This window comes from Cherax quadricarinatus, chromosome 22 (genome assembly GCF_038502225.1).
Source record: "Cherax quadricarinatus isolate ZL_2023a chromosome 22, ASM3850222v1, whole genome shotgun sequence".
In the NCBI taxonomy this organism is placed as follows: Eukaryota; Metazoa; Arthropoda; class Malacostraca; order Decapoda; family Parastacidae; genus Cherax; species Cherax quadricarinatus.
In genome coordinates this window covers 30,451,558-30,476,250 of record NC_091313.1, presented here as the reverse complement: position 1 = coordinate 30,476,250, position 24,693 = coordinate 30,451,558, and the positions used below count along the sequence as shown (strand labels likewise).

Below are 24,693 nucleotides of genomic sequence, written 5' to 3'. Positions count from 1 at the left end.
GTAAGGTACCTAGGAACTGGCAGAGAGCATGCATAGTTCCTTTGTATAAAGGCAAAGGGGATAAAAGAGTGCAAAAATTATAGGGAAATAAGTCTGTTGAATATGCCTGGTAAAGTGTAAGATGGAGAGTAGGATAACAGACGAACAAGGAGGCTTTAAGAAAGGTAGGGGGTGTGTAGACTTAAGTGTTTACAGTGAAACGTATAGGTGAACAGTATTTAGATAAGGTAAAGAGGTTTTTGTGGCATTTATGGATTTGGAAAAGGCATATGACAGGGTGGATAGGGGGGGCAATGTGGCAGATGTTGAAGGTGTATGGTATAGGAGGTAGGTTACTGAAAGCAGTGAAGAGTTTTTATGAAGATTGCGAGGCTCAGGTTAGAATATGTAGGAGAGAAGGAGATTATTTCTCAGTAAAAGTAGGCCTTAGACAAGGATGTGTGATATCACCATGGCTGTTCAATATATTTATAGATGGGGTTATAAGAGAAGTGAATGCGAGGGTATTGGCAAGAGGTGTGGAGTTAAAAGATAAAGAATCAAACACAAAGTGGGAGTTGTCACAGTTGCTCTTTGCTGATGACACTGCTTTTGGGAGATTCTGAAGAGACATTGCAAAGGTTGGCGGATGAATTTGGTAGGGTATGTAAAAGAAAATTCAAAGTAAATATAGGAAAGAGTAAGGTGATGAGGATAAAAAGAATAAGTGACAAAAGATTGGATATCAGATTGAAAGGAGAGTATGGAGGAGGTGAATGTATTCAGATATTTAGGAGTGGATGTGTCAGCAGAGGGGTCTGTGAAGGATGAGGGGAAAAGGGTGAGTGGTGCATTAGGAGTCTGTGGAAGCAAAGAGGGGAATGTATGAGAGTATAGTTGTAGCAACACTCTTGTATGGTTGTGAAGCATGGGTGATGAATGTTGCAATGGAGGAGGAGGCTGGAGGCTGTGGAGATGTCATGTCTGAGGGCAATGTGTGGTGTGAATATAATGCAGAGAATTCGTAGTTTGGAAATTAGGAGGTGTGGGATTACCAAAACTATTATCCAGAGGGCTGAGGAGGGGTTGTTGCGGTGGTTTGGACATGTAGAGAGAATGGAGCAAAACAGAATGACTTCAAGAATGTATAAATGTGTAGTGGAGGGAAGGCAGGGTAGGGGTCGGCCTAGGAAGGGTTGGAGGGAGAGGGTAAAGGTTTTGTGTGCAAGGGGCTTTGACTTCCAACAAGCATGCGTGAGCGTATTTGATAGGAGTGAATGGAGACAAATGGTTTTTAATACTCGACGCGCTGTTGGAGTGTGAGCAAAGTAACATTTATGAAGGGATTCAGAGAAACCGGCAGGCTGGACTCGAATCCTGGAGATGGGAAGTACAGTGTGTGCACTCTGAAGGAGGGGTGTTACCGTTGCAGTTTTATAACTGTAGTGTATTATTATTATAATCAAAAAGAAGCGCTAAGCCACAAGTAACTGTAGTGTAAAGCACCCCTCTGGCAAGACTTTGATGGAGTGAATGATGAAAGTTTTTCTTTTTCGGGCTACCCTCCAAGGCAGGTGCACTCGCATGCAAAAGCCATTTTTTCCTTAGCTGTGTATAATAAGACCTTGTAAACTATAAGCCTGTATTACTGAAGCACCGATACAAAAACAATGAAATATACCACTCAAGTGGCTAAAACAGTTCAGCAAAAGCCTGTTATCAGATAATTTACTTTTTGGCCAATGGGATATATCAAACCTATCAGTTTATTACACGTATAATCTATTCGTGAAAACTATTTTAGCACACTGAATTTATTTGTACAGTTTCTTAAAAAAGACTAGCCTGTAACCTGTCAAACAGGAAAAAATGTAAAATAACAATAATTAAATCTTTAAAGATGACTAGAAAAAATTTAGCAATTGGAATACGAGAGGGATGGTGTCATGTAAGGGGAAATAGGATCAAGAAATTATAGGCAATGTGAAAAGATCATGTGATCAAGTATTTTAAGCATTGGACAGAGAAGGTTATGTAGATGACATCACAGGCAAAAGATTACCAATGGAAAAAACAGTATAAATTGAGAAGCACATATGCCAGATATATGAATAGTGAAAAGTTATGAAAAACTGTTGACAAAGTACGATAGAAAAATTAGTTATATGAATCAGTGGTGTGGGGGGGGGGTTCTGCATAAAAGTGGATAAGATAGAAGTGCAAAGTTACAATATATAGCTCTCAAAGCTAATAAATAGGAGTTCCAAATTTAGACGTGATAACCCCCTTACATTATAAGGTCATAAAAGGGTATGTACATTAAAATAGTAATAGTTTCTTTACACCATTAACAGGAATTTTTGAAATCTAGGCTTTCCATTATATTTTGACATCATTTCTAACAGTTTTACATATCTGAAAAAACTGTAAAATGCTATATCTCACTAGTTATTTTTTTAGCATGAAGACTTTAGTTATGTTTTGTATCCTCTATTCTTAGAGAGTGCAATTTGTAAGACACATCAGTGTCATTTTTTTATATATACAGGGTGGCCATCACTAATCCAGCAATCAGGTTCCATCAGTGTAATTCGGTACTAATTTCGGCTAGCATAATTTCAAATTTCATCATTATACTGACTCTGAAATTTTGCAGACGGTTGTATATCCACAGTATCAAACCAGTGGAGGAGAAAGCAGTGATGAAAACTAGGAAGATGTAGCAGGTTAATTAAGTGTATTCTAACCTAACCACTCTGTAATCCGGCACACTACAGGTCCCAGTGATGGCCGACCTGTATATGCAAAGCATTTCTCATATCTCAACCAAATTAAACACCTGTTTATGACTCTTCCACAAATAATGAAGTGACAATATTAAAGTCAATGATTGTGAAATGTGTTATACTATAATCTAGCAAAGTCTTGGTCCTAGTACTGCCAGATACATTTGCTACTTTAAGTGAACTTCACAATTTAAAGGCACAGATTTTGTAGCTACTCTTTGTAATTATTAAAGAACTTTAGGGTTCACTACAGTAAGTCTTCAAGGCGCTATTGCTTGAGATTTGCTTGTCACCACCATTTCTACTGACTTTGGGGTGAACAGGCAACCCCATGATATGTATAGCATCTCCCTGTTCTGTAAATATTTTTACGTTATTTTTTTAACTGGAATGATCTTGGATATAGTACTTTCAATTTTTGTGTGGTGCTTTATACCTGGAGAGGAGTTCGGGTGCTTTCATAGGTGAAATAACTTAATTTCTCTTAACTGTACGGAATCTCGTTTGAAAATCAGGAATATTCTCTAGACACTACTTGCATGTTAATTTTCTATATCCAATTTAGGCAGGAGGCCTGGTCACAGACCAGGCCGCGGGGGCGTTGACCCCCGGAACACTCTCCAGGTAAACAAGGGGTCTATTGGAAATATTCACCCTATTCATGCAGGGTGCACCATCACCTACCCTGTTAATACAGTGTTAATCACAATGTTATTACCTCCGTTTTAATCTGAGCCCCGTCTAAGGGAACACTGGGTGTACCTCGGAGTGGCGTGGAGACTGGCTCTGACTGGCCAGTGGGAGAGCGTGTGCCCCCTGATCCCCCTCCTGTGGTGTTGATGGAGGACCTTGGGGACCCGCCTGTATCTTCACCCACTACCCTGGAACTGCCTTCTGGGAGAAAAAATGCTTGAGATTAAAGATTATTAAGGCAACAGGTCTAATAAGATAAATTTCATGAAAAATACTATGAAAGAAAAATGTGTTAAATAAATAATTTTTTTTTTTATTATCACACTGGCCGATTCCCACCAAGGCAGGGTGGCCTGAAAAAGAAAAACTTTCACTATCATTCACTCCATCACTGTCTTGCCAGAAGGGTGCTTTACACTACAGTTTTTAAACTGCAACATTAACACCCCTCCTTCAGAGTGCAGGCACTGTACTTCCCATCTCCAGGACTCAAGTCCGGCCTGCCGGTTTCCCTGAACCCCTTCATAAATGTTACTTTGCTCACACTCCAACAGCACGTCAAGTATTAAAAACCATTTGTCTCCATTCACTCCTATCAAACACGCTCACGCATGCCTGCTGGAAGTCCAAGCCCCTCGCACACAAAACCTCCTTTACCCCCTCCCTCCAACCTTTCCTAGGCCGACCCCTACCCCGCCTTCCTTCCACTACAGACTGATACACTCTTGAAGTTATTCTGTTTCGCTCCATTCTCTCCACATGTCCGAACCACCTCAACAACCCTTCCTCAGCCCTCTGGACAACAGTTTTGGTAATCCCGCACCTCCTCCTAACTTCCAAACTACGAATTCTCTGCATTATATTCACACCACACATTGCTCTCAGACATGACATCTCCACTGCCTCCAGCCTTCTCCTCGCTGCAACATTCATCACCCATGCTTCACACCCATATAAGAGCGTTGGTAAAACTATACTCTCATACATTCCCCTCTTTGTCTCCACAGACTCCTAAGTGCACCACTCACCCTTTTCCCCTCATCAATTCTATGATTCACCTCATCTTTCATAGACCCATCCGCTGACATGTCCACTCCCAAATATCTGAATACATTCACCTCCTCCATACTCTCTCCCTCCAATCTGATATCCAATCTTTCATCACCTAATCTTTTTGTTATCCTCATAACCTTACTCTTTCCTGTATTCACTTTCAATTTTCTTCTTTTGCACACCCTACCAAATTCATCCACCAACCTCTGCAACTTCTCTTCAGAATCTCCCAAGAGCACAGTGTCATCAGCAAAGAGCAACTGTGACAACTCCCACTTTGTGTGATTCTTTATCTTTTAACTCCACGCCTCTTGCCAAGACCCTCACATTTACTTCTCTTTCAACCCCATCTATAAATATATTAAACAACCACGGTGACATCACACATCCTTGTCTAAGGCTTACTTTTACTGAGAAATAATTTCCCTCTTTCCTACATACTCTAACTTGAGCCTCACTATCCTCGTAAAAACTCTTCACTGCTTTCAGTAACCTACCTCCTACACCATACACCTGCAACATCTGCCACATTGCCCCCCTATCCACCCTGTCATACGCCTTTTCCAAATCCATAAATGCCACAAAGACCTCTTTAGCCTTATCTAAATACTGTTCACTTATATGTTTCACTGTAAACACCTGGTCCACACACCCCCTACCTTTCCTAAAGCCTCCTTGTTCATCTGCTATCCTATTCTCTGTCTTACTCTTAATTCTTTCAATAATAACTCTACCATACACTTTGCCAGGTATACTCAACAGACTTATTCCCCTATAATTTTTGCACTCTCTTTTATCCCCTTTGCCTTTATACAAAGGAACTCTGCATGCTCTCTGCCAATCCCTAGGTACCTTACCCTCTTCCATACATTTATTAAATAATTGCACCAACCACTCCAAAACTATATCCCCACCTGCTTTTAACATTTCTATCTTTATCCCATCAATCCCGGCTGCCGTACCCCCTTTCATTTTACCTACTGCCTCACGAACTTCCCCCACACTCACAACTGGCTCTTCCTCACTCCTACAAGATGTTGTTCCTCCTTGCCCTATACACGAAATCACAGCTTCCCTATCTTCATCAACATTTAACAATTCCTCAAAATATTCCCTCCATCTTCCCAATACCTCTAACTCTCCATTTAATAACTCTCCTCTCCTATTTTTAACTGACAAATCCATAAATAAATATATATATATATATCTTTCTTTCAACACACCGGCCGTATCCCACCGAGGCGGGGTGACCCAAAAGGAAAAACGAAAGTTTCTCCTTTTACATTTAGTAATATATACAGGAGAAGAGGTTACTAGCCCCTTGCTCCCAGCATTTTAGTCGCCTCTTACAACACGCATGGCTTACGGAGGAAGAATTCTGTTCCACTTCCCCATGGAGATAAGAGGAAATAAACAAGAATAAGAACTAGAAAGAAAATAGAAGAAAACCCAGAGGGGTGTGTATATATATGCTTGTACATGTATGTGTAGTGTGACCTAAGTGTAAGTAGAAGTAGCAAGACATACCTGAAATCTTGCATGTTTATGAGACAGAAAAATGGACACCAGCAATCCTACCATCATGTAAAACAATTACAGGCTTCCGTTTTACACTCACTTGGCAGGACGGTAGTACCTCCCTGGGCGGTTGCTGTCTACCAACCTAGGATATATATACATATACACACACACACAGTGGTCCCTCGTTTTTCGTAATTAATCTGTTCCTGGAAGTGTGATTATTATCGAAATTGACAATTTTCGAATCCATTTTCCCCATAAGAAATAATGTAAATCCAATTAATTTGTTGCAGACACCCAGAAGTATCAAAGGTGATATGAAAAAAACCTGGAAAACTCTATCTGAAATTCTTGGAACTAAAAAGTTATCCAAAAACAAAACAATCAAACTAACAAAATCAGAAGAACCCCTACTCGCTCCAACTGAAATGGCAAACAGACTCAATGTTTTCTTCTCCACCATAGGAAAAAATCTAGTGAACAAAATACCAGGCGCAAACACCCGTCCATTAGACTACCTCATAGGTACCTACCCAAATAGGCTATTCCTAGCTCCAACCAACCCCATAGAAGTTACGCTCATCATAAACGCCCTTAAAAACAAGGCAGGAGACATTAACAACTTTCCTGCTTTTATGTACAAAAAAAAGCTTCTCAAGTATTGTCACCAATTATTGCAAGGCTCTTTAACAAATCCATTGAATCATCTACCTTCCCAACAATCCTCAAAATAGCGAGGGTCACTCCAATCCATAAAGGAGGTGACCAAGCTGACTTGAATAACTATAGACCAATATCTAACTTACCACTGCTCTCTAAAATCTTTGAAAAATTAATTCATAGACGGATCTATTCCTACCTCGTCTCACACAATATGTTAAACCCTTGTCAGTTTGGATTCAGGAATAATAAAAGCACAAATGATGCTATCATACACATGCTAGAACTAATATATACCGCACTTGAAAAGAAAGAAGTCCTGCTATGCATTTTCATTGATTTAAGTAAAGCTTTCGATACAGTCGACCATGAACTGCTGTACTCCAAATTAACGCACTATGGTATCAGAGGCCACTCCCTCTACCTAAAATCATACCTTAGAACTAAATGTGTATACAAATGATGCAAACTCTTCCACCCAACCAATCACAGGAGTCCCACAGGGAAGTGTCCTTGGACCACTCCTCTTTCTCATCTACATCAATGATCTACCGAATGCATCACAGCTACTCAATTATTATTATTATTATTACAATCAAGGGGGAAGCGCTAAACCCGGAGGATTATACAGCGCCTGGGGGGGGATGTGGAAGGCATTCAGGCTTAATTTGGGGAACTGGAGCACATCCAATTCCCTAAATCAAGAGCCCCTCACCAACATCAAGGAACCTTCCTTGAGGGGCACAGCTACTCAAGCCCAAATTTGCAGATGACACTACATATGTCTTTGCCCACCCAAACACAATCATACTAGCAAACACAGTCAGTGCTGATTTACAGAAAATATCTGCCTGGATGATGACTAACAAACTTACCCTGAACTCTGATAAAACCTATTTCATTCAGTTTGGAAACAAAGCTGCAAATGATCCAATTAACATAACGCTAAACAGATCATCAGTCACAAGACTCGCAGAGGGAAAATTCCTAGGTATCCACCTTGACAGTAGCCTTAAGTTCCAGACACACATACTACAAATCACCAAGACTGTAGGCATACTATCAAAGATAAGGTACTACGTTCCACAATCAGCTCTCCTGGCACTGTACCATTCACTCATATACCCTTATCTTACATATGGAATTTGTGCATGGGAATCAACAACATCCAATGACCTAAAACCCCTAATAACCCAGCAAAAGGCAGGAGTAAGAATAACAAATTCCCACTTCTGCCAGCATACTCCACCAATTTTCAAAAGTCTGAATCTGCTCACCATTAAGAACATCCATACTTATTCATGTGCCTACTACATACACAGAACAATACACACAAATATAAACCCTCTCAAACTTCTCCTCACCAACCAAAACAGGACACATGACCACAACATAAGACACAGATCACTTTTTGATATACCTCGTGTCCATATCACACTGTGTAAAAACTCTATGCACATAAAGGGCCCTAAAATATGGAATTCATTACCAGAAGATATTAAAGTAACCCAGTCTGAAAATCAATTTAAGACTTCTCAAAAGCCACTTAAAACTACACAACGTCTTAGCATTTATGACAGTACTCGGGAGTTTGTTCCACTCATCCACAACTCTTACCAAACCAGTGCTTTCCTATATCCTTCCTGAATCTGAACTTTTCCAACTTAAAGCCATTGCTGCGAGTCCTGTCTTGGCTGGATATTTTCAGCACGCTATTTACATCCCCTTTATTTATTCCTGTTTTCCATTTATACACCTCAATCAGGGCCCTCAGTCTATCCTCATAGGGAAGATTTCTGATACATGGGGTCAACTCTGTCATCCTCCTCTGTACGTTTTCCAGTGCATTTATATCCATTCTGTAATATGGTGACCAGAATTGTGCAGCATAATGTAAATGAGGCCAAGGATAAAAAGAGTTGAAGAACAACCTGAGGACTTCTATTATTTATACCTCTTGATATGAAGCCAAGGATTCTGTTAGCTTTATTGCGAACACTTGTGCACTGTTGTCTTGGTTTCAGATTACTGCTAACCAGAACTCCTAAATCCTTTTCGCAGTCAGTAGTACAGTGGACCCCCGCATACCGTTGGCATCACATAACGATTAATCCGCATACTGCTTGCTTTAATCGCAAAAATTTTGCCTCGCATACCGCTTAAAAACCCGCTCACTGATGTTCGTCCGAGACGTGTCCAATGTGCGCCCTCAGCCAGCCTCACATGTGCCGCCGGTGGCATTGTTTACCAGCCAGCCTCCGCGGTAACATCCAAGCATACAATCGGAATATTTCGTATTATTACAGTGTTTTCGGTGCTTTTTCTGGAAAATAAGTGACCATGATAAGATAAGAGATAAGATTTCGTTCGGATTTTTAACCCCGGAGGGTTAGCCACCCAGGATAACCCAAGAAAGTCAGTGCGTCATCGAGGACTGTCTAACTTATTTCCATTGGGGTCCTTAATCTTGTCCCCCAGGATGCGACCCACACCAGTCGACTAACACCCAGGTACCTATTTGCTGCTAGGTGAACAGGACAACAGGTGTAAGGAAACGTGTCGAAATGTTTCCACCCGCCGGGAATCGAACCCGGGCCCTCCGTGTGTGAAGCGGGAGCTTTAGCCACCAGGCCACCAGGTCACCATGGGCCCCAAGAAAGCTTCTAGTGCCAACCCTACAGCAATAAGGGTGAGAATTCCAATAGAGATGAAGAAAGAGATCATTGATAAGTATGAAAGTGGAGTGCGTATCGCCGACCTGGTCAGGTTGTACAAGAAACCCCAATCAACCATCGCTACTATTGTGGGCACCAGAAAGGCAATCAAGGAAGCTGTTCTTGCCAAAGGTTTAACTGTGTTTTCGAAACAAAGATCGCAAGTGATGGAAGATGTTGAGAGACTTATTGGTGTGGATAAATGAAAAACAGCTAGCAGGAGATAGCGTCTCTCAAGCGATCATAAGCGAAAAGGCTAGGAAGTTGCATGAGGATTTAATTAAAAAAATGCCTGCAACTAGTGCTGATGTGAGTGAATTTAAGGCCAGCAAAGGTTGGTTTGAGAGATTTAAGAAGCGTAGTGGCATACATAGTGTGATAAGGCATGGTGAGGCTGCCAGTTCGGACCACAAAGCGGCTGAAAAATATGTGCATGAATTCAAGGAGTACATAGAGACTGAAGGACTGAAACCTGAACAAGTGTTTAATTGTGATGAAACAGGCCTGTTTTGGAAGAAAATGTCAAGCAGGACCTACATTACTCAGGAGGAAAAGGCACTCCCAGGACATAAGCCTATGAAAGACAGGCTTACTTTGTTGATGTGTTCCAATGCTACTGGTGATTGCAAAGTTAAGCCTTTATTAGTGTATCACTCTGAAACTCCCAGAGCGTTCAGGCAAAAGAATGTCCTCAAGGAGAATTTGTGTGTGCTGTGGAGGGCAAACAGTAAGGCATGGGTCACTAGGGACTTTTTCTATGACTGGTTACACCATGCATTTGCCCCCAATGTGAAAGATTACCTAACTGAAAAAAAATTAGAACTTAAGTGCCTCCTGGTGTTAGACAATGCCCCTGGTCATCCTACAGACGTGGCAGAGCGACTTTATGGGGACATGAAATTCATTAACATCAAGTTTTTGCCTCCTAATACCACTCCTCTCCTGCAGCCCATGGACCAGCAGGTTATTGCAAACTTCAAAAAACTCTACACAAAAGCTCTGTTTGAAAGGTGCTTTGTAGTGACCTCAGAAACTCAACTGACTCTAAGAGAGTTTTGGAGAGAGCACTTTAATATCCTCAATTGTGTAAACCTTATAGGTAAGGCTTGGGAGGGAGTGACTAAGAAGACCTTGAACTCTGCTTGGAAGAAACTGTGGCCAGAATGTGTAGACAAAAGGGATTTTGAAGGGTTTGAGGCTAACCCTGAGAGGATTATGCCAGTTGAGGAATCCATTGTGGCATTGGGAAAGTCCTTGGGGTTGGAGGTTAGTGGGGAGGATGTGGAAGAGTTGGTGGAGGAGGACAATGAAGAACTAACCACTGATGAGCTGATAGATCAAGTTCAACAGCAAGAGGCCAGACCTGAGGAAACTGGTTCAGAGGAGGGGAGAGAGAAATTGAAGAAGTTGCCTACTACAAAGATTAAGGAAATGTGTGCAAAGTGGCTTGAAGTGCAAACCTTTTTTGATGAAAATCACCCTCACAGCTATTGCAAGCCGTGTTGGCAACCTGTACACTGACAATGTTGTGAAACACTTTAGGGAAGTCATAAAGGAATGAGAGGTACAGGCCACTATGGACAGATATGTTGTGCGAAAGAAGTCCAGTGACTCTGAAGCTGGTCCTAGTGGCATTAAAAGAAGAAGGGAAGTAACCCCAGAAAAGGACTCGACACCTCAAGTCTTCATGGAAGGGGATTCCCCTTCTAAACACTAACACTCTCTCTCCCCTCCTCCCATCCCATCAATCATCACCAGATCTTCAATAAAAGTAAGTGTCATGTAAGTGTGCATGCCTTTTTCAGTTTGTGTGTATTAAAATTAACATTTCATGTGGTAAAAAAATTTTTTTTTCATACTTTTGGGTGTCTTGCACGGATTAATTTGATTTCCATTATTTCTTATGGGGAAAATTCATTCGCATACCGATTATTTCGCATACCAATGACCCCTCTTGCACGGATTAAAATCGGTATGCGGGGGTCCACTGTATTAAGATCTACACTATTCAGTTTATAAGTGGCATGGTTAATGTCCTGTCCAACATTTGGCACTTTGCATTTGTCTATATTAAACCGCATCTGCCACTTCTCCGACCACTGCATCAGTCTGTTCAAATCATCCTGGAGTGCACTAATGTCCTCAATAGAATGAATTCGTGAATTTCGACTTTCAGCAGACTCTCTGGAATGAATTAATCATGAAACTCGGGGGTCCACTGTATTTATATGTAACATGCTGGCTGTCTCCTGCTAAGGCAGGGTGACCCCCCCAAAAAAAAAACTCATCATTATTCACACTGTCAGTCTTACAAGAGATGCACAGATACGACAGTTTAGATGTTCCTCTAAACAGCAAATATTTCAAAACCCTCCTTTAGAGTGCAGGCACTGTACTTCCCATCTCCAAGACTCAAGCCCACCTAACTGGTTTCCCTGAATTGCATCACAAAAGTTTACCCTGCTCACACTCCAACTACTCGTCAAGTCCCAGAACTATTTGTCTCCACCCTTAACAAGTTCACATATGCCTGCTGTATGTTGAAGCCCCTTGCACACAAAACCTTTACCCCCTCCATCTATCCTTTCCTAAAACAACCCCTTCCCTCCATTACAGAGTTATACACCCTCCAAGTCATCCTATTTTGCTCCATCCTCTTAAAATGACCAAACCACCTCAACAACCCCTCCTCAGCCCTCTGGATAATACTTTTAATAACTCTGCACCTCATCTCCAAACTATGAATATTATATAACCAGAAAATATTTAATGAAGGTCTATGAAAAGTTGGCTAGATATAAGTCAGCTCACACAGCAGGAAAGGCTGTGGGCTTCAAGACTGGCAGTCTGTCACAGATGCATACTGAATAAGTTAGTAGATTTGACATATAAAAAATGCAATACTTTTGTGTTCACTCAACTGTATGATGAACAAAAGAAAAACTGAGCCCACAGAGTATTATCATAATAAAAAAAAGAATTGCTAAACCTACATGGGTCATCTCACAGAGTAATAAATGATAAACTTTACTTGCCAAAGCCACAACTGTGCTAGATTTCATAATGGGACAAAGTGCCTGCACAAATCAGAATGACAAGTAACCACAGGTTAATACAATTAGATTTTTTTTTTTGTACTGACCTGTTTGCTCGGGTGTGGCTGGGCTTTGGTAATCTAAATCATCAGACTTCATGTTGGCCAGGGCTGGGTCTAGCTGGGTCTGGTCTAACACTAAGCTTTCGTATTCTGCCCTGCTGGAAAGTTAACGAAAAACCATGACGAAAAGGGAAACTATATAGAAAACATTTTTACAGAAAAATACAAACTTACAAAAATAGCCTAAATCTTCCTGGAAATTCTTTATCTATTATGATATTAGCTCACAGACATGATACAATATGGCTGTGCTACAAAAGAATGTAGTTATGAAGAATGGGTAATAGGAAAGACAGGACACAGTAAGAAGCATGATAACCATATACAAGAATGCAAAAAGATACAGCAGGGGACCTGAAAGCAGATAAATAATTCTTCTTAACACTATAAGTGGGAGAACAAGAAACCACAGTTGTAAACAAAGGAAAATAAATTTACTCTGAAATTTTCCTACACAAAAGGAGTTGTAAAGCACTGGAATAGGATGGAAGAGTAGGTGCTATATGCCACAACCACTGTTATGTTAATGCACGTTTTAACATATTTCTGTCAGTCATTACATAGAATATCCTTGCCGATTTAATATTAATGTCGGGAGATGAGCGTGGTGTTAAAACTAATCAGTAATACCATAATTGATCTGTTTCTCTTCATTACTATCTCACTACTAGATAAGACATGGAATAAAATACCGACAAGTGTAAAATAAGATGCATGTGCAAGTATTATAATATTTTACTGAGGACAATGCTTCACCACAAATGGTTTCTTCAGTCTTGCAGAGATAACTGTAAGTGGAGTTTACAGAGTGGTCGAGGTGAGATGAAAAGAGGGAGGACCAGTAGAGCTGCAAGGCAAGACAAAGGTAGAGCGACCTGGCTGACATGGGCCAGTAAACCCACTGCAGTGCTCCAGAATTCAACCTCTATGTGATGGCTGTGTCCTTGTGGCAAAGAATTAATTTTACTAAGACTTACAAAATAATAAAGCTGCCAGTGTTCTGGGTAATAGTATTAGTGGTTGTAATCAAAACCTTTTCCAGAAATTATCTTTTGGTTAGTTCTTTTCACTGTTGACGAGTTTGGCTTAGTTAAATTTCACAAGATGGTTGTTAGTATTACAAGGGATGACAAAGGAATTGTGTTGGTCATCCCTGCTACATGGGTTTCAGTGCTCTCTAAAATGTTACTCCAAGCCTCTGGATGTTTTGCCAACAAAGTTTTTCACATCCTCCTCATGGGAGGCTGTGAAGAAGGACATCAAGACAAAAGCCATCAGATTCACCAGTTGTAAAACATGCATATGTGATGCCATGCAGAGGATAAAAAACAAATTGTTGGAGGAACATGTGGAAGCTTGTAGCAACATATTAGAGAACAGCAAAATGCATTCACCATAATCTGAATAACCAATACAATGTCATAAATCTTTTAAATTGATACCAACAAATTAGTTTAAAAAGGCAAGTGAGCAAACACTAGGATATATTTCAAAGTATGAAAAGTAATCAAGGTTCCAGAATCGAAACTTTTTTAATGTCTGAAGTCATCAATGGGGAACAACTAGCCAAAAGATGATACTGTATCTGGAAAGTGCTTTGATTACAACTATCAACACTTGTGCAGAACACTGGCAGCTTTAATATTTTGTAAGTATATTAGCCAAATTAATTCTTTGCTACAAGGGCACTTCCATTACCGGGAAGGTGGATTTTGGAGCACTGCAGTGAGCCTAATGGCCCATGCCAGCTTAGTTCTACTTCTTTTCAACAAACCGGCTGTATCCCATTAAGGAAGGGTGGCCGAAAAGAAAAAACAAAAGTTTTTCCTTTTAAATTTAGTAATATATACAGGAGAAGGGGTTACTAGCCCCTTGCTCCAGGCATTTTAGTCGCCTCTTACGACATGTATGGCTTAAGGGGAAATAATTCCATCCCACTTCCCCATGGAGATTCTAAAATACATACTGTGTAAAACAAATTACTACCTTATGACGTAATTAACACAGATGATATTTTGTTCATCGCCATTTTTATTGTTTACAACAACAGTTGCACAGGTCTGCATCCACGTGTAGCCGCCCATCTTATTCAGTATCCTGAAGTATGGACTCATAACTTGGCCTTTCTGGATCACTGAAAACATCAGAGAGAATCTTAAAAAAAAAAAATCTTTCACAGATAATGGTTATTTTTATTTCCATTCATAATATGGAGTACTGCTTTTCTATATATATCCTGCAAAATGAAATTCTGCTAAGATTGTAATGCATTTTTAGTACAAGTGATCTTAAAATTACTTGTATGTAATATGGGAGATTAATTATTGTTGTTCTCCTTGTTTCTCCTGGCAGTTCTCCATGTGTTGCTGAAGATTTGTAGACTTAATAGAAATTTCTAAAAACTTTAGAAGTTAAGACCCTTGTAACAGAGAACTTGTGTGTCTCAGGATTTTCCACATACTATTCAGTACTGATTAAGTTGCATTGTCATTCACAAGAATCAGTCATTTATTTATAATGAGAAGCAAGTATAGTACCTATAGATGAAATAAAGATTTCTTTGGCAAGTATACACAAGGGAGAAAGTACAGGGCACTGGAATTGAGGGAAATGCTTAAGGAAAAAAAATAGAGAAGGTATTGGAGAAAATTATTTTATGATATGGAAATATGTTGGAGAAAATAGAACACTGGATAATACTGCAATAAGAGTAGCCAGGGTGAAAAAATATGAGTAACTGAAGAAAATATTGTTTTACTCTCATTTCACTGGCATACTGATGCAGCACCTGGTTTATATCCAGGCAACAAGAAAATGCAACTTATGTGTACTCACAGTCGACGTGCGTCTTGCGTAGTTTTTCAACATCTTGACCATGACACAGGGAGTACAATGATCGTCCTTGTAGCTCATCAGGTGTATAGTCTAGCAATTCTGCTACCCTGAGAAATGTTATAGTACATGTTTTAATTTTTTTTCTGCATCACTAGTACAGGTACTACATTCATTAAAAAAATTCATAAACAAATTTGAAGATATTAGTTTAATTTAATTTCATCTACCATTAAGAATTGTCCACAAAAATAATAAATAATGAATGTATGAAATTACTTGTAAGAATGTGGGAACACTGGATTGTGTGAACATTACTAGCTCAGAACTAATAATAATAATGAAACCGTAATGACTTACTTTGGTTCGCAGTGTGCTATTCTGAAGTCAAAGGTTATCCTGGTAACAAACATATCAGACTCAAGCCGAACTTCATGAACTGAAGGTGGGGGGAGTGCAATAGCAAGAGCAACCAAACCCATCAACTGCGGAGGATTCTTGCGGGAGTGACTGAAGACATATTGGGGTCGTAAGTGACCCAAGATCAAAACAACCTGCAAAAATGATACCAAACGCAAATTTTCAACTTCCAGGGTATTATATTATTTGAAAAAAGAAGAGCACCAAATTGGTACGGGTCATACAGCTGATGAATATTAAACATTAAGGGGACTCCACATAATAATTAGGAAAACTACTATTCTATACAGTCGAACTGGTCATGGACTGAAGGAATTTTTCTAGATCCTTCAAGACAATTATGAGCTTGGGGCTCAAGCTCTTCCTGAATGTCCATGTTACACTCTAAATTTTTGCTGGATTAGTATGCTGGATGAGGAGAGTACTGCAGCTTAAATTTGGAAAGAAATGTCTGTGGATTGTGAGAGGGGCTGTTGTTGACAGCAGCACCTAAAGTGTGTTCCGAGCTGTGAACCCTGTATACTTAGCGAGTTTTTTTTCTTTTTTTTAGTTTATTGCATATTGCTCTACCTATGTTAGTAGTTTGCACTGTCTACCATTCTTTTTTACCCTCTTATAAGGGATATTTTATTGTACAAAGTAGCTTCCCTGATAGTCTGAGATTTAAGTACAGTAGGATCCCTATATATGCTGGGGATAGTAGCAAACCCTATACATAATTCCTATACATACCTATTATGAAGTTTAATTGATAAATTATGCACAAAACTTGGAGAATTATCACTTTTTCACTTATGGGAAACACTTCACAGCTTCTCTTAGGCTATGAAGAACTGCCAGCTTTTCTATTTTAATGTTTTGGGGCCATTACTATGCAAAATTAAGAGGTATTTTTGCGCCACAGTAAACTGTGGATAACGGAAGCCACAGATACCGAATCAGTGGCTATGGGGGTTCTACTGTATTATGTCAAGGCCTTTTATTTCTGTTGGTAAAAAGACAAATACAGTAACTGCTTTGTGTATATAGAGAATATTGGACAATTTTATTCACAATAAGATATTGTAGAAAGATCTGTAATTGAGCTGACATTAAATGAACTTACCCTATAACCTGAAGACTTAAAGTGGCATCCTCTCTTAGTAAGTGTAGATTTCATACGAATGCAAAAGGCACGGTCATACCCCTTGTACTGTGAAGTGCTGCCCAGAGACATACAGGTCGCCACTGTCAATACCAAGCCAGGGGATATGAAGTTGGAAAGAAATATTAGTACAGGAAATGATAAAGACTTTTCTAAACCTAGACATGCAGATTTTTTTATACTACAGGATATACACAAATTCAATTAATATTTCCTAATAACGATATCTTACCTCCTGTCCATTAAATGTTATATATCATATCCTCTCAATACAAACATCCTTAATAAATGTACCATGCTCAGTTAAACTGCAAGGAAGCTAATAAAAAAAAACTTATTCAATATAGGATCTTCAGAAAGCGATGCAACCTATGGATTACTTCCTAGTGTTTCAGGGGAAAGCTCATTACCACAGAACTATGGCCACCTATATCTCAGGGCATTAATACACCTAATTTTTCTTTTGATAGAGGATTTTAAAACTGTGTACAGGTATTTCAGTCATTCACGAAACTGCAGGTGCTTGAGGTCAACATCAGTCAGGCAGCTGGCAAACAATCAGGAGATGCTAAGATGGACATTCAGAAGCATAATTCATGTTCGATGAAAATTTTGTGAATAATGACAGGTTGGAATAAAATGAGAAACTTTAAAGCAGTAGAGAAACCGTGTTTCCGAAAACATTTTGCCTCATATTCAAGCTTTTTCAAATCAGTAAACAATTCATAGATTTGAGAGTGCATATAGCGGAGAGAAGAGTGAAGAGGAACAGTGGGTGACTGTAAACTGCAGTAACCTGTAGGGACCAGTTACCTGCATCACACCTTGCTTACTTTCCTCTCTGCTGTATAATTTATGAAACTTTTTGTTTACTGACTTGAAAAAGACTGAATATAAGGCAAAATACAGTGCACTGTTATAATCTCCATACTGCTTTGTGTCATTTTATTCCAATGTATTTCATCATGTACACTTATGTGTTCTTCATAAAAGCTAAAATATTAAACATCTCTGAGTCACTTTCTAGATTCTGAAGATGGTATAATACTAATACTAGTGCATTATTTCTAAATAATTACAGAACTCTCATCAGACACTGCAGAAATATAGAAACAAGCATCTAAAAAAATACTGACAACACTAGCAGACAACTTAGCATTATCTTTTTATATACATGTAGTATACACAATTTCAGTAAAGGAATTAAGCTTGCCTTTTAAATAACATTTTCTTATTTTGTAACTCTTATAATCTTTTCTCAAAAATGTTACAGACAATAAATTTCACATAGGAAAATGTACCTAAATACAAGTATGTACAGGAGGGCCCACTTTACGGTGATTCGCTAATATGGACAATTCAAATTATACCCAAAAATTTATTTATATGGCTCCTGATCTGCAATTACGGCATCCACATGCCACCCCTCAACTCACAGTTTACTGACATCCTCTGTGAGCTCTGCTTCTCTCCCAAATATGTCTGGAAACTTTCCAAAGTTTCAAGTGTTTTAAAGTTATTACACATTTTATTATACTCATTTTGTGTTACAGTGACATCTAAGGGTAGTTGTGATAAAAAGAGGAGTTGTTAGGCCCTTACTTTAATTAAGTGCAAAGTTAGAAATTAATAAATGCAATGAGCAAGGTATGTCTGTGGTTGAGATAATACTGAGATACTGCTGATAATTGTACTTATGTGTATCTGTACCTAAATAAACTTACACACCCAGGTGGAAGAGCAAACACAACCTCCTCTAGAACCACCCACAGAAGGAATCCAACCACGGCAACCCCAATGCAAGCAAACAATCTAAGCCAAAACCCACACACTACCCTCTTCCCCCATCCCCCTCATCACAAACCCCCACAGGCCCTCTACACCTACCCCCACAGCAACCCCCTATAGGCCCCCCACCAGGGCACCTGCTCCCCCAAACTCCCCAGATCACAGTTTTAGATAAGAAGTTGAAGGTTTGGTACACGAACTTGGATGGAATAACGAATAAATGTGAGGAATGGCATGAAAGAATCAAGGAGATGTCCTCAGACATCATAGCAGTCACAGAAACAAAACTCACTGGGATGATAACAGATGCAATCTTCCCACCCGAATATCGGATCTTGAGGAAAGATAGAAGGAACAGAGGGAAAGGAGGGGTTGCACTGCTCATTAAAAAACGATGGGGATTTCAGGAAATGGAAGGAATGGACGAGATTGGAGAAAGGGATTACATAGTAGGTACAATTCAGTCTGGGGGACATAAGGTAGTCATTGCAGTGATGTATAACCTGCCACAGAACTGCAGGAGGCCAAGAGAGGAATATGAAGAGAGCAACAGAACAATGGTGGACACACTAGCTGAGGTGGCCAGAAGAGTTCACTCGAGTAGATCAAAGTTACTAGTTATGGGCAATTTCAACTGCAGGGAGACTGATTGGGAAAACCTGGAGCCACATGGGGCATGAAAAACTGATTTTAGGAGTGATATACCGTCCCCCAAACTTAGATAGGGACCAAGGGAGACTACTATGGGAGGAAATTGTTAAGGCCACAAGGCACGATAATGTAGTAATTCTAGGAGACTTTAACTTTAGTCATATTGATTGGAATTTCTTGACTGGGAATTTAGAATCATACGACTTCTTAGAGGTAGTTCAGGATTGTTTTTTGAAGCAGTTTGTGACAGAACCTACAAGGGGAAATAACCTGCTTGACTTAGTTATGGCAAACAATGAATCCCTTGTTAATAATTTAGAAATTTCAGAGGAACTGGGTGCTAGCGACCACAAATCAATTACATTTAGCATTGAATGGAAGTACGATAGTAGCGATAACTCAGTAACAGTCCCAGATTTTCGCTTAGCAGATTACGATGGGCTTAGAGAACACTTATCATCTGTTGACTGGGGTAACGAAGTGAGCTATCAATATGACAGTTTTCTGAACACTATACATGCTGCTCAAAGAACGTTTATCCCATATAAAGAAATTAGATCAAATAGAAATGACCCAAAATGGATGAATAATAGGCTAAAATATCTACTAGGGCATAAGAAAGGAATTTATAGGCGTATCAAAAGAGGTGAGGGTCATCTTATGAATCAGTATATTGACATTAAGAGGGATATTAAAAAGGGGATAAGAAAAGCTAAAAGGGACTATGAAATTAAAGTTGCTAGGGATTCTAAAACTAACCCAAAAAGTTTTTTCCAGGTCTATAGAACAAAAGTTAGAGATAAGATAGATCCCCTTAAAAATAACTATGGGCACCTTACTGACAAAGAGAATGAAATGTGCTCGATTTTTAATAATTATTTTCTCTCCATTTTTACACAGGAAGACACTAACAATATTCCAGTAATTAATTTTTATAGTGGGCTAGAAGAAGATAAATTATGTAACATCACAGTCACTAGTGAAATGGTTGTGAAGCAGATAGACTGAAGCAAAATAAGTCGCTGGGTCCTGATGAGGTTTTTTCAAGGGTTCTTAAGGAATGCAAAATGGAACTCTGTGAACCATTAACTAATATTTTTAATTTATCTCTTCAAACAGGTGTAGTGTCTGATATGTGGAAGATGGCTAATGTAATTCCTATTTTTAAAACAGGGGACAAGTCGTTACCGTCAAATTACCGCCCAATAAGCCTGACCTCAATTGTAGGCAAATTACTAGAGTCAATTATAGCTGAGATTATGAGAAGCCATCTCGATAAGCATAGCTTGATTAATGATACTCAGCATGGATTCACAAGAGGCCGGTCTTGTCTAACTAATTTATTAACTTTCTTCAGTAAAGCTTTTGAGGCTGTTGGCCACGATAAAGAATTTGATATTATTTACTTAGATTTTAGTAAGGCTTTTGATAGAGTTCCGCACCATAGACTGTTAAAGAAAGTGGCAGCTCATGGCATTGGGGGAAAAGTGCTCTCGTGGATCGAGTCATGGCTCACTGACAGGAAGCAGAGTGTGTCCATAAATGGGGTTAAATCCGAGTGGGGATCTGTAACACGTGGCGTTCCACAGGGATCAGTCTTGGGCCCGTTGTTGTTTATAATATATATCAATGATCTTGATGAGGGAATTACTAGTGATATGAGCAAATTCGCCGATGACACAAAAATAGGTAGGATAATTGATTCAAACGTAGATGTTATGGAACTTCAGGAGGATTTAAACAAACTCTATTCTTGGTCAGAAAAGTGGCAGATGCAGTTCAATGTAGATAAATGCAAGGTTCTGAAGCTTGGGAGTGCCCATAACCCTAGTATGTACTTATAAGTTAAATGATGTAGAACTTATCCATACAGATTGCAAAAAGGACTTGGGGGTTATGGTGAGCAGCAACCTTAAACCAAGACAGCAATGCCTAAGCGTACATAATAAGGCAAATAGATTACTGGGATTTATATCAAGAAGTGTAAGCAACAGAAGTCCAGAGGTCATACTGCAGCTTTATACATCATTAGTAAGGCCTCACCTAGATTATGCAGCTCAGTTCTGGTCTCCATATTACAGAATGGACATAAATTCATTAGAAAACATTCAGCGTAGGATGACTAAATTAATACATAGCATTAGAAATCTTCCTTATGAAGAAAGATTGAAGACTCTTAAGTTACATTCACTTGTTAGATGAAGAATGAGGGGAGACCTGACCGAAGTGTGTGTGGAAGATAGGTATTAATAAAGGGAATATTAATAAGGTCTTGAGGATGTCTCTCCAAGAGAGAACCTGCAGTAATGGATTTAAATTAGATAAGTTTAGATTTATAAAGGACATAGGAAAGTATTGGTTTGGAAATAGGGTAGTAGATAAGTGGAACAGTCTACCTAGTTGGGTTATTGAGGCTGGGACTTTGGGTAGTTTCAAATTTAGGTTGGATAAGTACATGAGTGGGAGGGGTTGGATTTGAGTGGGACTTTCACATCAGAGCTTATTTCTTGGGTGGCATTGAAAATTGGGTTGGACAAATGTTTTGTTAGTGGGATGAATTGTAAAGGACCTGCCTAGTATGGGCCAACAGGCCTCCTGCAGTGTTCCTCCTTTCTTATGTTCTTATGGGGGTCCTGAAACACGGGGAGCCAAGATGATGGATGTGGTACTGGAAAACCTCAAGCACCAACATGTTAGGGACACTACCAGAGAGAGAGGGGAGGATGAACCAGCAAGACTGGACCTTGTGTTCACCTTGCATAGCTCAGACATTGAGGACATCACATATGAAAGGCCCCTTGGAGCTAGTGATCACGTGGTTCTCAGCATTAAATACATAGGAGAGTTACAAGTGGAGAAGGTAACAGGAGTAGAAAGGGAAAAGCCAAACTATAAAAGGGGGACTACACAGGCATGAGGAACTTCTTGCAGGAAATTCAGTGAGAAAGAGAATTGGTAGGAAAGCCAGTAAACGAAATGATGGACTATGTAACAACAAAATGCAAGGAGGCAGAGGATAGGTTTGTTCCCAAGGGCAACAGAAATAATGGAAAGACCATAATGAGCCCTTGGTTTACCCGAAGGTGTAGGGAGGCAAAAATTAAATGCACTAGAGAATGGAAAATGTACAGAAGGCAAAGGACCCAGAAAATAGAGATTAGTCGAAGAGCCAGAAACGAGTATGCACAGATAAGGAGGGAGGCCCAGCGACAGTACGAAAGCATAGCATCAAAAGTCAAGCCTGACCTGAAACTGTTTTATAGCCACATCAGGAGGAAGAGAACAGTCAAGGACCAGGTAATCAGGCTGAGGAAAAAAGGTGGGGAGCTCACAAGAAACGACCATGAAGTACGTGAGGAGCTCAACACGAGATTTAAGGAAGTATTTACAGTGGAGAGACAAAGGACACTGGGAAGACAAAACAGAGGGGTACACCAACAAGTGTTGGATGAAATACACACAACTGAGGAGTAGGTGAAGAAGCTGTTATGTGAACTTGATACCTTAAAGGCGGTGGGACCGGACATCTCTCTGTGGGTCTTTAGAGAGGGAGCAGAGATGCTGTGTGTACCACTAACCACAATTTTCAACACATCCCTTGAAACTGGGCAACTGCCTGAGGTATGCAAATGTAGTCCCCATACTATACACATCAGTGTCACTGATGTGTATATTATGTAAAGTCATGGAGAAGATTATCAGGAGGAGAGTGGTGGAGCACCTGGAGCAGAACAAGATTATAAATGACAGCCAGCGCGAATTCATGGAAGGCAAATCCTGTGTCGCAAACCTACTGGAGTTTTATGACAAGGTAATGGAAGTAAGACATAAGAGAGGGGTGGGTTAATTGCATTTTGTTGGACTGCAAGAAGGCCTTGACACCATTCCTCACAAGAGATAAGTGCAGAACCTGGAGGATCAGGCACGTATAACAGGAAGGGCACTGCAATGGATCAGAGAATACCTGACAGGGAGGCAACAGCAAGTCATGAAACGTGATGAAGTATCACAGTGGGCGCCGGTGACGAGCGGGGTCCCACAGGGGTCAGTCCTAGGACCAGTGCTATTTTTGGTATATGTGAATGACATGACAGAAGGGATAAACTCTGAAGTGTCCCTGTTTGCAGATGTGAAGTTAATGAGAATTAAAAATTAAATCAGGTGAGGATCAAGCAGGACTACAAAGAGACCTGGACAGGCTGGATGCATGGTCCAGCAACTAGCTCCTAGAATTTAACCCTGCCAAATGCAAAGTCATGAAGATCAGGGAAGGGCAGAGAAGACCGCAGAGTATAGGTTGGTGGCCAAAGAATGCAAACCTCACTCAAGGAGTGAGGTGAGTGGGGTGAGTATAATACCGGGCACATCTCCGGAAGCACAGATTAATTAACCAGAAAACTGCTGCAGCATATGGGCGCCTGGCAAATCTGAGAATAGCGTTCCAATATCTCGGTAAGGAATCTTTCAAAAGACTGTACACCGTGTACATCAGGCCCATACTGGAGTATACAGCACCAGTTTGGAACCCACACCTGGTCAAGCACATCAAGAAATTAGAGAAAGTGCAGAGGCTTGCAACAAAGCTAGTTCCAGAGCTAAGGGAAATGTCCAACGAAGAAAGGTTAAGGGAAACCGGCCTGACGACAGTGGAGGACAGGAGGGTTAGGGGAGACATGATAATGACATACAAAATGCTGCAAGGAATAGATAAGGTGGATAGGGACAGGATGTTCCAGAGATGGGACACAGAAACAAAGGATTACAGTTGGAAGCTGAAGACTCAGATGAGTCAAAGGGATGTTAGGAAGTATTTCTTCAGACAGAGTTGTCAGGAAGTGGAATAGTCTGGCAAGTGATGTAGTGAGGGAGGAACCATACATAGTTTTAAAACGAGGTATGATAAAGCTCATGGAGCAGGGAGAGAGAGGACCCAGTAGTGGTCAGTGAAGAGGCAGGGCCAGGAGCTGAGTCTCGACCCCGGCAACCACAAATAGGCGAGTACAAATAGGCGAGTACACTGCTGGCGTGCAAGTACAGTAGGACCCCTGTATCCCTGGTGGATAAGTTCCAAGGGCCTGCCATGGATACTGAAACCATGGATAGTAGCAAACCCTATACTTAAGTCCTATACATACCTATTATAAAGTTTAATTGATAATTTATGTACAATAAGTGTAGAATTACCATTTTTTTTCACTGATGAGAAGAACTCACAGCTTCTCTTAGGCTTTGAAGAACTGACCAGCTTCATTACTTCTGCACTTTGGGCCATTATTATGCAAAATTAAGAGATAT

At 40.1% G+C, this 24,693-nt stretch overlaps 1 protein-coding gene across 4 annotated transcripts in view; it reads right to left on the bottom strand.

Annotated features, from left to right (window-relative positions):
• Positions 1–24,693, bottom strand: part of trh (PAS domain-containing protein trachealess) — a 119,184-nt gene that overhangs the window by 4,842 nt on the left and 89,649 nt on the right. For all 4 annotated transcript variants that reach the window (XM_070087623.1, XM_070087624.1, XM_070087625.1 and 1 more), the window contains 6 exons: positions 16,921–17,042; positions 15,756–15,949; positions 15,399–15,505; positions 14,550–14,697; positions 12,549–12,661; positions 3,484–3,659 (listed from right to left, as the gene is read on the bottom strand). In XM_070087623.1, the coding sequence (XP_069943724.1) occupies positions 3,484–3,659; positions 12,549–12,661; positions 14,550–14,697; positions 15,399–15,505; positions 15,756–15,949; positions 16,921–17,042 (860 nt within the window). The remainder of the gene's footprint in view (positions 1–3,483; positions 3,660–12,548; positions 12,662–14,549; positions 14,698–15,398; positions 15,506–15,755; positions 15,950–16,920; positions 17,043–24,693) is intronic.